General features: G+C 45.4%; 1 protein-coding gene across 17 annotated transcripts in view; it reads left to right on the forward strand.

Annotated features, from left to right (window-relative positions):
* Window positions 1-16,486, forward strand: part of LOC123352512 (collagen alpha-1(XXVII) chain B-like) — a 287,024-nt gene that overhangs the window by 139,887 nt on the left and 130,651 nt on the right. For all 17 annotated transcript variants that reach the window (XM_044992754.1, XM_044992742.1, XM_044992753.1 and 14 more), the window contains one exon: window positions 14,850-14,903. In XM_044992754.1, coding sequence (XP_044848689.1) covers window positions 14,850-14,903 — 54 coding nt within the window. The remainder of the gene's footprint in view (window positions 1-14,849; window positions 14,904-16,486) is intronic.

Here is a 16,486-nt window from a genome sequence, read left to right on the forward strand (position 1 = left end):
CGGCAGCTTCTATGTTTAGCTGAAGCCGCCCCGGACAGCTAAACATAGAAGCTGCTGCCGAATTGCCGCTGCTGCGGAAACGCGCCTGCCGCCCTAAGGGCACACGGACTGCCCCCCCACGCGTGCCCGCGGCGGCAATTTGGTGCGCTGCTTGGGGGCAAAACAAGGGGGACTGCCGCCCCTTGCAGAATGCCGCCCCAAGCACCAGCTTGGAATGCTGGTGCCTGGAGCCGGCCCTGCTTCTTGCAGGATCCTAAGAACCTGCTGCTGCCCACATTGAAATGAATGGGATTTTTGCCATTGACCTTACTGGCATCAGTATCAGGCCCAAAGCACTCACATATAAAGTGTGGGAACGTAATGGTTCCCATTGACCAACAAGGGTTTCAGCCCATGTATCTGTTCCATTATCCCATCACTGCAATCTAGTTAGCAACAGAGACCCAGGAAGGGAGCGGGGAGAAAAGACATCTTTAAAAAAACAACAAAAAAAACCCAGACTCGACTCTAAAAAAATATTTTAGTTAAAAAATAATAAAGAAATGTTTTAAATACTTATGGGCTTAAGCTGTGCAGATTTCCAGCTGGCTGTAGAGTGTTTTATTATGTTGATCCAGCAGCTATTGCTTTCAAAATAAAAAGTGAGGGAAATGGAAACGTACTTTTTTTTAAGAAATGCAAAAGCAGTTTGAGATCCCAAATGACAGAATAAGGTATATTCTAAACCCCCAAATCTTTGCTCATCAGCTCCTCCTCCTCCATTCACCTGCCAAGCCTCAAGTCTGGGGCTGGGTATTCACCCTAAAGAGTTGCTTAAATAGCTCAACCTTTGAACCACCATTTTTAGCCTCACTCCATAATCTAGGAAGTCATTTAAACACAGTCTGTCGTCCTCAGTCTTGGATCCTTTCTCGCAGACATTGACCAATTGAAGTCAATGGGACTCTGCACAGAGTGAGGGTCCATGGTCTGGTGTACACTTAAAACTTAGGTTGACCTAGATGTATCACTTAGGCTGTGAAAAATTTCATGCTATGTGTGATGTAGTTAGATCGACCGACCCCACTCTGCAGACGCAGCTAGGTCAACAGACGAGTTCGTTCATTGATTTAGCTACCACCTGTCGAGGGGGCAGATTTATTGCAGCCACAGGGGAAAAAAACTTCCATTGCTGTAGCAAGTGTCTACACTACAGTAGGGTAGCTGCAACTGTGCTTCTGTAGCCCTTGTAGTGTAGACCTACGTGATGCCTACAGGTAATTTTGCAGGATCGCAGCTATGGTTTGTCCAGATAATGTGGGCAGTGAGAGGAGAAAAAGTGTTCTACAACTGACCCTAAACGCGTGTGCCTTCACCCACTGAGAGCTCATCCACACTAGACTGTTTTTGGAGAAGTCTTGTACCATTCCAGCGGTACTAGCAGTGATGGTAACTGTAGTGTAGACCGGCTGTTGGTGTCTATCAGCAATTTTAACACCATGACATCTAGACCTTTTCTGAGCAGTGGTAAAACCAGTGGTGTCCTGTACTACTCTGAACTTGGGTGCGTTCAAGATCCAATGTCATGGCTCCACCCTGTCTTCAGAGTGGGCCAAGCTAAAACTGCCCAATCTGTGCAAGTCCAGACTTTGGGAAGGTTTGGATCTAGTCTCTGCAGCTCAGGCTGTCTCTGCTTTAAGCAGCCTAATAAATAGCAGTGTCACTAAGACCCTGATGCTGCAAGGCCTTTGGCTTTGGCAGACCCCCTGCTGACTTCAGTGGGGCTCCTTTTGGGTGATGGGGGGTCTGCCCATGTGGAACTTCTCGCAGGATTGGGGCTAGCTGCCATTGGTGCAATGCTGGAAGGCTTCCCCAAGAGGCTTAGTATGTAGACAGTTCCAGAAACGTATTCGCTAGGACATGGTTTCTAACCCCTATGTAATGTGTTTGATGTCAGTGGAAAGTTATGCTACAGCCTAGCTTGGCCTCCTTTTTTGTGCTTCAGCTGCCTCTGTGGTTTAATCAAGATTGCTTGCACTACTTCAGTGAGACCAAGAGCAGAGCATTTTCTTGACCGGGAGGACAGAGTCTCAGATCTGAGCCCCCAGTCCTAGCTAGCAAGCTATGAAGGATGACATGATTTTCAAATATTTTGTTTTGAATAAGTGTGATACAGCACCTAACACAGTGGGGCACCAGTCCCTCACCTTGGGTCTCCCAAGCCCAGCAGAGTCAGGCTGCTTCAGGAACTGGATACAGTAGGAGGCTCCCAGGGAACACAAAGGGGTTGCAGGAATTGGTGCCCATGATTTGTGCTGCTGGTCTTTCAGGAGCTGTTGTTGTCTGTTGGAGGTGTAAACTCTTTAATGTCATTTTGCTTGTTGGCCAAAGAAGTCTCTCTTTTAAAAGTAATTTCTTCTGTTACTGGTGGTAGGGCTTTAGATGGTTCAGACTGGACATATTTCAAAAACTGAATTTACTTTTCACCGCTTCTCTGGTTTCTTTACTTTCTGCTTCTGCCTCAACTTGGACAGTAAAATTGGTCTGGTAATTGTCACTTCTCTCTGGGCCTGTTTCACCATCGTGAAACACTGGCATCAGCCTGGAGTGATACACTGGTCTCTTTCTAGTTAGTTTCACTTTCCAGTTTTAAAGATAATGTGTTTGGGTTTCCCATATCCGTCTAGCTAGGTACTTACATGGCTTCTATCACTCTGATATCTGATGCCTCACAAGCATTTATTATGTATTCCCTGAACACCCCTGTGAGGGAGGAAAGAATTATTATGCCTATAATCTCTTTTAATTCATGGGGAACTGAGGCACTAAGAGATTAAGTGATTTACCCAAGGTCATCTGGGGAGTTCCTAGTAGAACTGGGAACTCTGAACCCAGATCTGTTGGGTACCAGTCTGGTGCCTTCCTTCCTGCAGGTAAATGTTTACTCATTGATCAAACGAAAACCTGAACTGATATAAATTTAATTTTTTTTTAAAAAAGTGAAAAAATTCTTGCAAATTTAAAAGATTTTTTCAAAAATGTAAAATTTGGGTCTACATTACTCGACAATGTTCCCTAAGGAGAAAACAGCATAATTTGGATACCTTGGTTAGTAACTGATTAGGATGCTTGGAAGAGAAGTTGCAGAGGAATATAAGGTAATTAAGGTCTCTCTGTAGTGCCCATTACCCTAGGGTCTAAGCTGTCGATTAGGGCACCAACAAAATGAAAAAAGTTCTATGCAGCAAAGCATGGATCAGAAGGAGTGAAGAATCAGAGGTCGGAACTGCAAAGAAGCCCAAGTGAATGTCAATGGGATTTCAGTCCTCAAGTCTAGGGGCTTGATCCAAACCCTATTTAAGTCGATGGGAGTCTTCCAATGGCTCCCATGTGTCTCAGAGGTGGAGGTCTGTCTAGGTACATAAGAGGATGATGTGAATTCTTTGTGAGAGAGAGCATGACACATGGAAGAGTAAGGTTATGCATCCATCTCGCAATTGCTGTCTCTGAGGAGCAAAGGGGCAGAATTGTAGCAGTACTGCCTGTCAGTTCTAGGGGTCCAGGAAGGAGATAATGGTTTGGGTGAGAGGAAGTTGTTATGGGTCTAGATCTGGAAGGAGTACAGGTGAAGGCTCTTGTCCTTCCTGAAGAGTCAAAATCATGGATGAACATAGCTGGGAAGCCAGGAGACTGTACAGTGTTAAGGGTCCATGTGAGGTGACTTCTCTTAGCTCTTATGCCTCTAAAAACTGCAGCTGATACCCGACTGCCCCATGCTCACCTGTAGAGAGGCCCATGTCTGTTCTGTTCACAAAGGATGTTGTCAGAGACCAACACTGCCAGCATAAGTTCCATTTGTTTATTTTATTATCCCACTTTTTCTATGCACGCCTTCCCCTTCTTTTTGTTTAAAATGTTTGACTTACAAACTCCATCCTTCAGGGAGACTTGCTGGGCAACAGCTCACCTGGCTGAAGCCAACTGGCAAACGTAGCTTTTTGCAGACAAGGCTGGAGGGCTGGGTGCTTTGGGCAGCTTTACCTTCAGCCAACAGGAAAATAAAATCCTATTTTTGGAGAAGGATTCTATCGGCCTGAAGACCTGCCAGGATTCTTTGAAGCAGCAGCTGCCAGATTGCCTCCCTTACTCCAGCAGAGAAGGAGTTTTAAACAAAATCAGATGTTCTCTCTCTCTGAAAAAGTCTAGGGGAGGTGTAAGATTCAAGGCATCTTACCATTCTCCTCTATTTCTTGAGGATCATTGATCTCAGTGATGAGGCTGGGTGCTCTATCTGTCTTCCTAGAGCCCCTCTGATAACCATAGCAAGAAGGCCTGGTTGCTCCTTGTGTCTCTTTAAGCAGTGAAAGGAGAGCACCTGGTCTTGAGCACCATTTTAACAGACACCGTGATATAAACAGGGAAAGGGGAAAATAGTGTTTGTGTCCGTCCATCTGTCTGATCCTGACCATCCTCACCAGAACTCTCATTAAGCCTGGCACACGAGGCTATGCCTTTTGCAGAGAGGAAGGCTGATCTGATCCAGTGGTTATCCTAGGATATTGAAGACCTGGGCTCCATTCCCAGTGGTGCCACAGCCTTCCTGGGTGGCCTGGTGCAAATCATTTACCCTCTTGGTGGCTCAGTTACTTCTCTGTAAAATGAAGAGAATAGCAGGACCCAGCCTCACCAGGGTGTTATGTGAGCTGCTCACACATGAGCACCATGTAATGGGGGCCATATACGTTCCGAAGATGTCTAGATAGCGACCATTTCCTTAGAGCAATACCCTCTCCTGCTTGTATACGCTGGTTTTAACCGCCACTTCGGCATGCTTCTTTCAGGGAGTTTCTTTCTGACCATGTGAAATCCATTCAGCTTTTTTTAATATTTCCCAGTGCTAACTAGAGCCAAAAGTTTGGTCATATCTGACTTTAGCAGTCCATAGAGGATCCCCACTGGCTTTTCTCCAGCAAAACTTGTTACTCAAATGTTTTCCTCTCAGCTCTGTTGCCTTTGTTGCCTCCATCCAGCTCCCCACTTTGGATCCTATAGCTGGCAGGATGAATATCTATATATATTTTTCAGTGTGGTGTTTCTTTGTTCAATCCCAGTCCTTGAGCATACTTTCCACAGGCTATGCTGCTCAGGAAGCAGACTGCAGCCTGCTTGAAACATGTTCACAATCCTAAATGGTAGGATTTTCATCAACAAAAGTTATACATTTCTTTACTATTCTGTGGGGCGGGGAGGAGGATTTTAATTATATTACACTGGTTAATCCTTTTCACAAATCCCTTGTCATTGGCCCCACCCTGTATTTGCTTATCACCAAGGCTATGAAAGAGGTGCTTTCTGCCTCTCCCACGTCTCTAATGTGGTACAGGAACTCCTCACTTAAAGTCGTCCCGGTTAACGTTGTTTCGATGTTAAGTTGCTGATCAATTAGGGAACATGCTCGTTTAAAGTTGTGCAATGCTCCCTTCTAACGTCGTTTGGCAGTTGCCTGTTTTGTCCGCTGCTTGCAGGAAGAGCAGCCCGTCGCAGCTAGCTGGTGGGTGGCTGGAACCAGGGTGGACCACCAGCCTCCCATCAGCTCCCCCTATCAGCTCCCCACTCCCCTAAATTCCCTGTGCAGCAGCTGTCCCTCCCCGCCACTGCCATGTGCTGCTCCTGCCCTCTGCCTTGGAGCTGCTCCCAGAGACTCCTACTTGCTGTACAGGGGGGAGGGGGGGAAAAGGGGGCTAATGTCAGGGTGTCTCCCCCTCCCCCCTGCTCCTGCACCCCGCTTACCCCATCTTCCATAGAGCAGGGGGGACACACTAAGGAGGGAGGGAGCTTCTAGGCAGAAGCTAGTGTCTCAGGTCTCAGCAAGCTGATTTTAATTAACAAAGCAGTGTACTTAAACCTGGGGTCAGCTACTTAAAGGGGAAATGCACATTTTTTCCCCTCACACACAGGGTGTGTGTCTCTGTCTGCCCTCCCTGCTTTCCTGCTGCCTTGTAGAGTGTTGTGACAGTTAACCCTTGACGGCTCAGTAAATTGCTAGTTCATTTAGCAGTAAGGCATTCCCTGGGAAATATCCCACCCTCTGACTCCTCCACCTCAACCAGGCTTCACAATCATCATCACTGTGTACCAGTATTAAATTGTTTGTTTAAAACGTGTATATATATAGAGAGAGAGAGAGAGAGTGTGTGTGTTGAAAAAAATTTCCCTGAAACCTATCCCCCTCATTTACATTAATTCTTATGGGGAAATTGGATTTGCTTAACATCGTTTCTCTTAACGTCGCATTTTTCAGGAACATAACTACAATGTTAAGTGAGGAGTTCCTGAATATCATACTAGTGGAATAGAGCAGAAGCGAGTCAACGCAGTACTCCTTGAGGACACTAGAGGGAGTTAGTAGGAAGAATCTGGGGAAGAACAAGAAGCAGATAGAGTAACAAAATCTTCCTCCAGTCCCACTGGCTGCTTGCTTGCAGCATTCTGGCCAATTTTTGGCATTACCAAGGTTGTGGAACATGACTGCCTTGCAGGATCAAACAAGAGGCGATTGGCTGTGCAGGTGGGGAGGACCAAGTTGGGAAATAGCCTTAGATGTATGCGGGAGCTAATGCACTTCCCTGAGTTAAAAAGCAGAGTCCTGCAGTAATCCACCACAGGGGTCCAAAGCAGTGCTGCTCACCCCCTTAAAAATACTGCAGTATTTGGGAAGTGTCTGAAACACTGTGGCATTACTACTGAAAGCTTCCATGCATTGGACCGTTGCTGTGAGAATACTGTAGAACAGGGTCCTCCAAACTTTTCCATGGTGTGGATCATACCTTTGTAGAAAGATGGGCCTTTGGACCATCTCCCCTGCCTTTCATGGTTGCATGCAATCCCTACATCTGTTGCATGTATGGAAAATTGGTACCTGTGACACTGTGCTTAAGTTCCTTCTGAGGCTGGGTTGCCCCAGTCCCCCAAGGTTCATTTTACATGTTTAGGTCCAAAGACATGCACCTGGGAACCACATACTGCCATTAATACCTGGGATCTGGGGGGGCTTAGGCCTGTTGTTCTCAACCAGGGGTACTTGTACCCCTGGAGTATGCAGAGGTCTTCCAGGGGGTACATCAGCTCATCTAGATATTCGTCTAATTTTACACCAGGCTACAGAAAAAGCATTAGCGAAGTCAGTACAAACTAAAATTTCCTACAGACAATGACTTGTTTATACTGCTCTATATACTATACGCTGACATGTAAGTACAATATTTATATTCCAGTTGATTTATAATTATATGGTAAAAATGAGGACGTCAGCAATTTTTCAGTAATAGTGTGACTGTGACACTTTTTTTGTATTTTTATGTCTGATTTTGTAAACAAGTAGCTCTTACGTGAGGTGAAACCTGGGGTACGCAAGACAAATCGGACTCCTGCAAGGGAATAGTCTGGAAAGGTTGAGAGCCATTGGCCTAGGCTGCATAATTTAGGCAAAGGGGAGAAGACCAGGCCAAGATAGTGAGTGTTGTCTTGACCTAGCTATTCTAGCTGTTAATGTTGACAACTGTGTTTTGAGTTTTGTTTCTTAGTTTATTGGCATTTTGGCCCTATTTTTCCCCAGGCTGGGGAAAGGCAGAATAACAAAGGGGCTTTAATCTTTACCTAACTCTCTGGAGCACCAGTGTGATACTTACTACCCAACACACCAGTTCTGTGTTTTTACCGTACCTGGTCCACATCACCACGGTATCTGAGCACCTCACACTCTTTAACGCATTGATCCTCACAGTAAGGGAGGGTCGTGCTGTTATCCCATTGTACAGATGGGGTACTGAGGCCCAGAGAGACTAAGTGCTTGTCAAAGTTACACTGCTATAAATTAAGGTGTGAATTAAAATCATTATAATTATATAGGTGTAACTCCCCATATGGACACTCTCTCTTGTGCCTTTTTCTGGTTTATTTTATGTTGTTCTGGAAGGGGCATAAGCTAAACCAAAAAAAAAAAAAAGCCACTGTTATTCCAGAATAAGATTGTCCACAAAATACTCAGACCACTAAAGCTGTATATATCAAATCAGTTTAATGATCCCGGTATAATTATTGTTAATTTTCTGTGTAGACAAGCCTTTAGTGGGTTGCCGAAGGTCACACAGACGAGCACCCTAACCATTGAACCATCCTTCCTCTCGTTGCCCAGGAGTCACTTTGAGAACTACGGCTGTAGTGCTTTTCTCTGAGGGCATGTCTACATTGCAACTGGGAGGTGTGATTGCAGCACATGCAGATCAAAGAGAGCTCGAGTAACTGTAGTGGCGAAGCCATGGGGCAGCATGGGCTAGCCCTGCCCATGCAGGATCCTGGGTACAGGTTTGAGCAGCTGACGCTAATGCTGCCGTGACTTCACTACTATTGTTACTCAAGCTATCTCTGATCTAGCTAGATCAGCGCTAACTTGGGTATGTCTACACATGCTGCAATCACACCTCCCGGTTGCAGTACAGACATACCATCAGAAGTCAGAGTGCTGTTACTAGAGTGTGGAGAGTTATCACTATGGAATATGCAGCAGTGTAGCTACAGTTTCATTTTTAGGAGCATTCATATTATCCTTCACCAGTTGTAAAATTGTAAACAAAAGACTATTCCAAGGCGATATTGTTTTATTGATCAAGAAATGAGTTTCCCTGTTTTAACCTTATTGGTTCAGCATATAGCAGAGTTTTGGTTTTTCCTGTTTTTTGCTTTTTTAAAGAATACCTTTTATTTATTTATTTATTGAGTCTGCAGACATCAGAAAGCTGCTTCCAGCAAGCACTCACCACAGCTTCTTGGCCTGGCCTGTGTGCGGGCTTAGGAGACACAGTGCCCAGTTGGAAAGGCACACAACTTTTCCTTTTGCAATGATTCCCATAAAATCTGAAACCTGACCCCAACCAAGAGAGGGCTCAGTTTTCACACTCTCACTAGCATGTACTGAACGCAGCAGATGATTGGTACAGCAGAGGGGGAAATCTTGGCTCCACTGAAGTCCATGGCAAAACTCCCATTGACTTAATTGGGGCCAGAATTTGACCCTGGGTGTTTAAGGTTATTCGCAATCACGTTAGCTAACTGCACTGATCTCTAGTGCAAACCCTTGGAAGATAAGTAACTCTCTGGTGATGTCTTATTTTCAGGCTTCTCTGTGTTTTTTGCTATTGGTGTGCTACTATCCGAGTCTCACTCGTGTCAGTTTCACTGATGGAGTTTCCAAATGGCATGTTGCTATTGGCCATCATATTTTGTTTTCTTCAGATTCAGCTTTCCAAAGAAGCCTCTGTCCATAGCATTCAATGGAGCTGGTCGGGTGCAGCTGTGCCGAGTGCCAGCAATTAAACTACCAAAAATCTTCGGGGCCAGAGAGAGTGTGTGGGAGTTAGAAAGCAAGACACTGCTTGGAAAGGACTGCTATGCCCTCACGTTCTGGCTCCCAAGGATCTTACCAAAGCCCATTTTTTATTCTCGTAGTGTCTGCCAGTCTCGTGTCAGATAAAATGAGCTGAACCAGCATTCTGAGCCTGACTTTCACTTTCTTCAAAGCTCTTCCCATCCCCGATCTGTTTCTCTCTGAGACAGGCCAGCACTGGAATGTGTACACAAAGAGGTTCCTCTCTGCTGAACCGGAGGGAATCTCTCTCTCTCTCTCTCTCCCTCTCCCGCCCCATGCTGTCATCTAGCAGTCCACAGAACACAATAGTATTGCCCACTGCATACCAGACTCCCAATCGGGCTTCATCTGTTGGAGCCAAATAGGTGGATTAAGAGAGCTGTATAGTGACTTCTTCTTTGAAAGCTTCCTCACAGCGTGTTTGTCTGTCTAGGTTCTCTATACTGGCGTCCATTACCATAGTATCTGTGCATGCGGCAGGGGACGGTTGTTTAAAATAACTTGATCCTTTCTGCTTAAGCCCTAGATTTAATCACAAAATCAAGGGGCCAGATGCTCCATTAGGCTCTTGCCTGAGTGTCACTAAGAGTCTCACTGTGGAGAACTCCCCTAGCAGAGGGGATCTCTCTGTTGGCATAAAGCTGGTGGACCTGGCTCCTGCACCAGATGCCTCTGCCCTGCCCCATTCCCCCCATTGCAAAAGGTGTATCAGAGAAGGGAAGGAGTGGGGCAGGTAAGAGGCATGGCAGAACTCTGCTGTATTAATCCTCCAATTATCTTTAAGGTCCCTGAGGAGTCTTACACCATTAGTGTAATTTAGAGCAGCCCATTGGCTACTCAAACTTGATCCAGCACAGAATCAGTGAGCTGCAATTGGCTCCCTGACATGCCTCACGTAAGCCTATGCTGAGTGGAGCTCAAAACTAGGGAAAAATCAGGCGAAAAATCATCTTAACACAACTTCTTTCTCCTTGAAGACACGTGTGCTAGACGTAGTGGCTACTGCATACCCCTATACTTGAGCCCTCATTGGCAGAGCGAGGCAGACCATGAAAGGAGAAGAAAAGTTAGATCTTTTTGCTCTGATGATGGACTTTGGCTCTTCTTCTGTGAAACTGATCTTATACCAAAAGCATTTGGTGTTTATGCAAGTAAAGAGTCCGTCTGGCCCATTCTCACCTCTCCTGTGCATAGGTCTGGTTTGTGCTTAAAATTTAAGTCAACATAGCTACAGCGCTTACAGGTGTGAACAATCCAGAGCGCTGCATGCTGTAGCTATGCTGACCTAACCCCCTGTGTATATGCACCTAGGTCGATGGAAGATTCTTTCCAGCTACCATCACTCAGACAGGAGGTGTTCCTACAGCAACAGGAAAACCCCTTCTGTCACAGTAGGCTACTTCTACACTATGGGGTAGTGTAGTGTATATTCCCCATCACATAGACACAGTCTGTGCTGTGTGACACGCACAACTCTGTGCAGCTCATTGGTTTGTAACTCCAGTGTAACTTAGAGCCATTTACTGCTCTTGCTGGAGGAAGGGTTATGAATAAATTCTAGCCTCTGAGGGAATGACATAGATGCATCAGTTTAGCGAATGCAGTGATTCTCAGACAGTGGCTTGCAAGCCACAAGTGGCTCTCTGTCTCCCCTGCGGCTCTTTGCAGCTCCTGAAATTAAAACACTGTGTGATTTAATTATTGACCAGTCTAAGTTATTAACCAATCCGGATGCTTTTACTATGTTGTTAACCAATTAAGTTATTAACTTGTACTAAGCTATTAACTTATTTGCTGTGAGAATTCTATAATATAAACTAAATCTTTCCCATCATACTGTTTAAATATGAATAGTACTGTAGTAAATGAAACTGAATTCACACCGCTTTGACTCCACTGAGGTCTGAGTATCATTGAGTTAGGTATTTGCAGAATGGGCACAGTGGACAAAAGATGTTAATGCTGCCTTAAGAAGGCAAAAGCAAGTAATACTGAAAATATTATTGTGTAAACTGATGGTGGGGGGGTCTTCACTGTGAAAGTTCGGTTCATCTCGGTCCCTGCATTTCAGAAAGAACCAGGCAGGGAAGAGGCTGGCAGACTGGCAGCTGACTGGAGTTGGGGTGTACCAGGGATGGGGACAGGAGGGGTTCTGTGCATGGAGAGATTTAAACGTTTGGAAAAGAGCGGCGAATGTTAGGAGATAGGCAGAGTATCAGAGTGAAGATGTCCATATTAAGGGTAAGGCACTGGACTAGGATTCGGAAGGGCTGGGTTCAATTCCTGGCTCTGCCACAGACTGTGAGACCACGGGCAAGTTACTTATCCCTCTGTGCCTGAGTTCCCCATCTGTAAAATTAAGCCAATAATCCTTTCTTTCTCCTAGCCTCTGTATTGTCCATTTAGATTATAAATTATTTGGGATGTGGGGCCCTGATCTCATTCAGGCCTTTAGGCACCATTGTAATACAAATAATAATAAAATACGGGTAAAGAGAGCCAAGTGAGAGCTCCAAGTTAGCCTCGCCATGTGACAAGAATGAGGAAGAGCTCAGTGAATCTTAAAAAGACAAATGTAAAAAACAATAAAAAACAAGTCCGTTTTTCTTTTAGGTATCTGTAACTAACCTTTGGAGCTCACTACCTCATGTTATTCCCGTAGAAGCAATTTATTTAGCTAGATTCATAGCCAGGATTTGTCCTTTTGATATGGATACAAATGACACATGCATTTGTGCTAGATAGGCTATGCATGGTAAGATCCATCATTCTTCATGCTTCCGAGCAAAATCTGCAGTGAGGAAGAAGTTTCCCTTCTGTAGGATAGTGTTGCAATAGATTCATTAAGGATAGGCTTGTGACTTCCTCAGGAACATATGATATTGGAGACAGGATGCTGGGGATGTCACATCTCTCTCCAGAAGATATTTCCTACTAAAGGAACTTGAGAATTGCTGTACTCTTAAATACAATGTTTGAGCCCCCAGGATACAGCAATTCTGATTTTTCCTCTAGCAGGCAGAATTACCCCATTGAAATGAATGTACCATATTGGCTTTTAAAGAAACTACAGGAAAAAGAATTTCAGGTCTGATCCTGTAGGAGCTGATCTCCTCAGCTGCCATTAAGGTTAGTGAGAGTCAAGGGCCCTCAGCACCTGACAGGATCAAACCCTAAGTAAATGATCTTCCATGCAACTTCTTACCTTAGAGGGAAGGAATTCAGCAAGTGAAATACAAAGGCCTATGCACCACTCAAATCTTCAGAATAGGCCACAAGTGTTTAGGCTTTGTGCTTATGCTCTGCTCAGGGGTGAACAACACCCTGAAAGCTGAGTCATGAAAGGGAGACGCACCTGTATTTTCCACTCTGGCTATTGTTCCTCTCCCACCACCTCTCTTCAGTTTCTGGCATAGGGAGAGAAGGGCCAGGTTCCAGCCTTTACAATGTCCAGCTTCCTTCTCCTCTGCATTATTGCCACTGAGCTACAGTAGGCAAGATTTGCACGGCTCCAGATTTGATCGCTGAATCTGAGTGATCGCTGTGCACAGTGAGCTTCCTGGGCCAGACCTGCAGAGAAGCTCAGTTGCCATCTCAAATATGACAGGGCTAAGTTCTAAGTAGTTCAAGCCAAGGAGGGTCAGTCAAGCTCCAGCTGGCACTGCCACAAGCTGTCACTTTCTTTTCCCGCAGTCAAACATCACTCGAAAGGTGCAGAATTCTTTCCTGCCTTCTGTAAATACCAATGAAAACTCTTTCCAGACTGACCCTTTCCGCTGAAAGCCATGCTGATTGGTATAAGGCAGGGATCCCCTACATCGGCCCTAAAGGGAAGCTGCTTTTGGGACGCTCAGCTGATCCAAAGAGCTTGTAGAAGCAATGATCAGAAAAATCCAAATCCCACTGTATTTTAAAGGAAAACCACCCCTGTCTTGGGGGGATAAAGTTGAGCTTTTTCTGCTCTGTCCAGCCTTCTGAAAGCTCAAGCCCTTCTGGCCATGCTATATTCAGTCAGTATTGCTGGGGGGAAGTGTCTTTGACCAAACTTTGTATTCCCTGAGCGACCAACTGGCCGGCGGGCGAGCTCTCTCAGGGTACATCTACGCTACAGCTGAGAGCACGCTTCCCAGCACAGACAGACCAGCTAGCTCTGATTGAGCAAGCAGTGTAGTTGCTCGAGCTAAACATACCATTGTAGTGGGGGTAGCATGAGCGGCAGCTTGGGGAAACTGCCCAAATACACACCCAGAGGGTCTGGGTGGGTGTGTACTCATGTAGCTAACGAAGCTGGCACTTGTGCTACCTCGCCATGGTTAGAGCACCAGCTTGAAGAGAGGTAGCCTGTCTACCCACGCGGGGAAGCATGCTCCCAGCTGCAGTGTGAACGTTCCCTCAGTATCACGGGCGGCATCGGATCCCCCAACTTCTGTTCGTTACCCTCATTATCACTTCACATCTACATGGAGTTACGGGATCTTCAGGGTGTTTCTTCTTTGACATACGCAGCCCACTTTGCGGAGCTCTAGAAATGTTAATGTGACTGGCAGCTTCTGGCTTTCTGGTTTAATACCCTCTTTTTCCTCTCTCTGCCTATATTCCAGTAAAGACTTCAGCTATAAGCAGCAAAGGTTCTCTGTTTAGATTGCTGTGACCTAATTTTAAAACAGAATGAAAGCTGGCATTCGGTGCCTGACTCTGACTTTCTGTAGCACTGCTGTTGCTTCTCCACAAGCTGTCAGCAACCTATACAAGAGGCAAAAGTGTTGATTTCTGCCCACACATACATATCTTCTATCCTCACTGGAGCCTCCAATGCTTTGTCTAAGCTGTGATTTTTGTCCGTTTCTGATAAAGGGTGTTAGCAATGGATGCAGCTGATTCAGTGTTAGATACAGTTTTAGCTGCAAGAATATACAAGGGCAAACCACGGTCAACCACTGTACAGGTTTCAACCATGACTTATGAATTGGTTTGTCCTTAGCTATCCCATTGTTGACCCCTGTTGCATTCCCATTGCTGACACCTGGGTGCTTTTCACAGTATGGTCAAAGCTAAAGACTTCTCTGTTTTCTCCTCTGATTTATACCTCTTGGGACTCTTACTGCTGAATGTATGGCTCATGGTTGAGTGGTGCAAAGCATGCTGCAGATGTGGTCTGTCTCTTTAACACCTCCTGCTGGCCTCTGGACAGACTCAAACCTTGTTCTCGGCCACATGGCCGTGTAGTGTTCCTCCAGTACGTTGGTGGTGTTGGGAGTCTTTTTAATCGTAATCTTTAACTCAAGCACCACAAGTGGCAGTCTGTTTGTGCTCAGACCTGCTTTGTAACCTGCTGGCTTTCAAAACACCGCGCTGAGCAAAACTGGAGTAGCATTAAGTTGTCTGTTTTCTTTTCTCAGTATGTGCCAATAACCAACATTTGTTTGTATTTGCCTCCCAATCTCAGGGTTTTCCCGGCGATTTTGGTGAACGAGGACCTCCAGGCGTAGATGGGAACCCAGTAAGTTACAAAGTCTTCAGTAGACTTTTTTTGCTTCTCTCTTGCTGCTCCATTTTACATCCTGTTGTAGTTTGCCGTGCTGGGTGCCTAGAATCTGAAGAAAGCTCTCTGCTGAAGCTGTCTTGAGAGTTCACAGGCAGCTGTCAGTCTGTTTGTTGTTTTAGATTCCTCTGAACACCTCTTACGTAAACTGCTAGTTCCAGTGTTTCAGTTAACAGGTCATTGTAGTGCCATCTGCATCCCATTTCCCTCTGTGGCCCCTCCATCGCTTGTCCTGCACCCCAGTCCTGTTGAGCACTTTCTTCCCATAGGGATATAATTGTAGGGAACCTAGCGTGTGAGGAATGATGTTGCTCTTAACTGTCAATATTATCCTCCGTAACAGTTTGTGCTCTCTGGGCCTAGGGTGACCAGACAGCAAGTATAAAAAATCGGGACGGGGTGGGGGGTAATAGGAGCCTATGTAAGAGAGAGACCCAAAAATCGAGACTGTCCCTATAAAATTGGGACATCTGGTCACCCTATCTGGGCCTGATCCAGAGCTCACTGAGTCAATAGAGAGACTCCCTTTGATCTTGGGATCAGGGCCTATGTAAGCATCATAGGGAAATTGGCCCCAAACTGGCAAGTGACATTTTGGCTTTTACAGCCCCTCCTTGTTTCTCTCATTTTAAAATTCCAGGTTCCTCGTTTTTTGTCTGGTTTCACTTAGCCATTGCAGCTTGTGGGAACAGCTCGGGGGTTCTGGAAGGCTGTATGTTTAACAGCAGAGATATGAAGCAGGCAATTGGTTTGCTAAACTGTTTCGGAGAACGGTACATGCCCATTGTTATCTGTTCTGTCCTTGGCGTATCAGGGCAGCATTCAGCAACACCGACTCTCCTAAGCTTGTACTACAAGTTCAAGGGGTTGTTCTCCTGGCATCCTCCTTTCTATTGCGTCTCATTTGCCTGATGCTGGTAAATGAGCTAACAGGCTGCCTCACGTCTCCGGCCATCAGATCATTAATAAATATGTGTCCAGAGTACTTGGAGGAAGCTCTAAGATCCTCTCTCATTTAAAGTGAATTTTAAATACCAGTTCAAAGGTGCCAAATTGCTAGCTCTGATGCTTCTAGCTAGGGACTAGATACTGCACAGGAAATGGCTTCACACCTCCCTACTCTTCTGCCCCAGCCATGACCTGGAGTAAGTGTCTCCAGACCATTCAGTTCTTGGTGTCTCCTATATTTTCAAATTACCCTTACTGGGTTTTTAAGACGTGGATTTGTTCCACAGGAATTGGGCTGAGATCACCAATTCATTTCACATAGGCCACTGAACAACTGGATGTTGGTACCATTTAATTACTGTTTGAGCAGAGCAAAATAATTCATAAGAAATAATGTGTTCATCGCTTTTTTTCCTGCTCACAAAATATTTCCTAGCAGACTGCAGACTTTCTCAAAAGTATTAGTTATTCATGGATGTCTTTGCCAATTCTCCTCCCGATTAGTTTATGAACAGTTCTTGGCTGATCTTTGAAATACACACTGCACTGGTTATTTACACAAGTCACTGGTATTGTTTCTGTTCCCTGATTGG

The sequence above is a fragment of the Mauremys mutica genome, chromosome 18 (genome assembly GCF_020497125.1).
Source record: "Mauremys mutica isolate MM-2020 ecotype Southern chromosome 18, ASM2049712v1, whole genome shotgun sequence".
Lineage (NCBI taxonomy): Eukaryota > Metazoa > Chordata > Testudines > Geoemydidae > Mauremys > Mauremys mutica.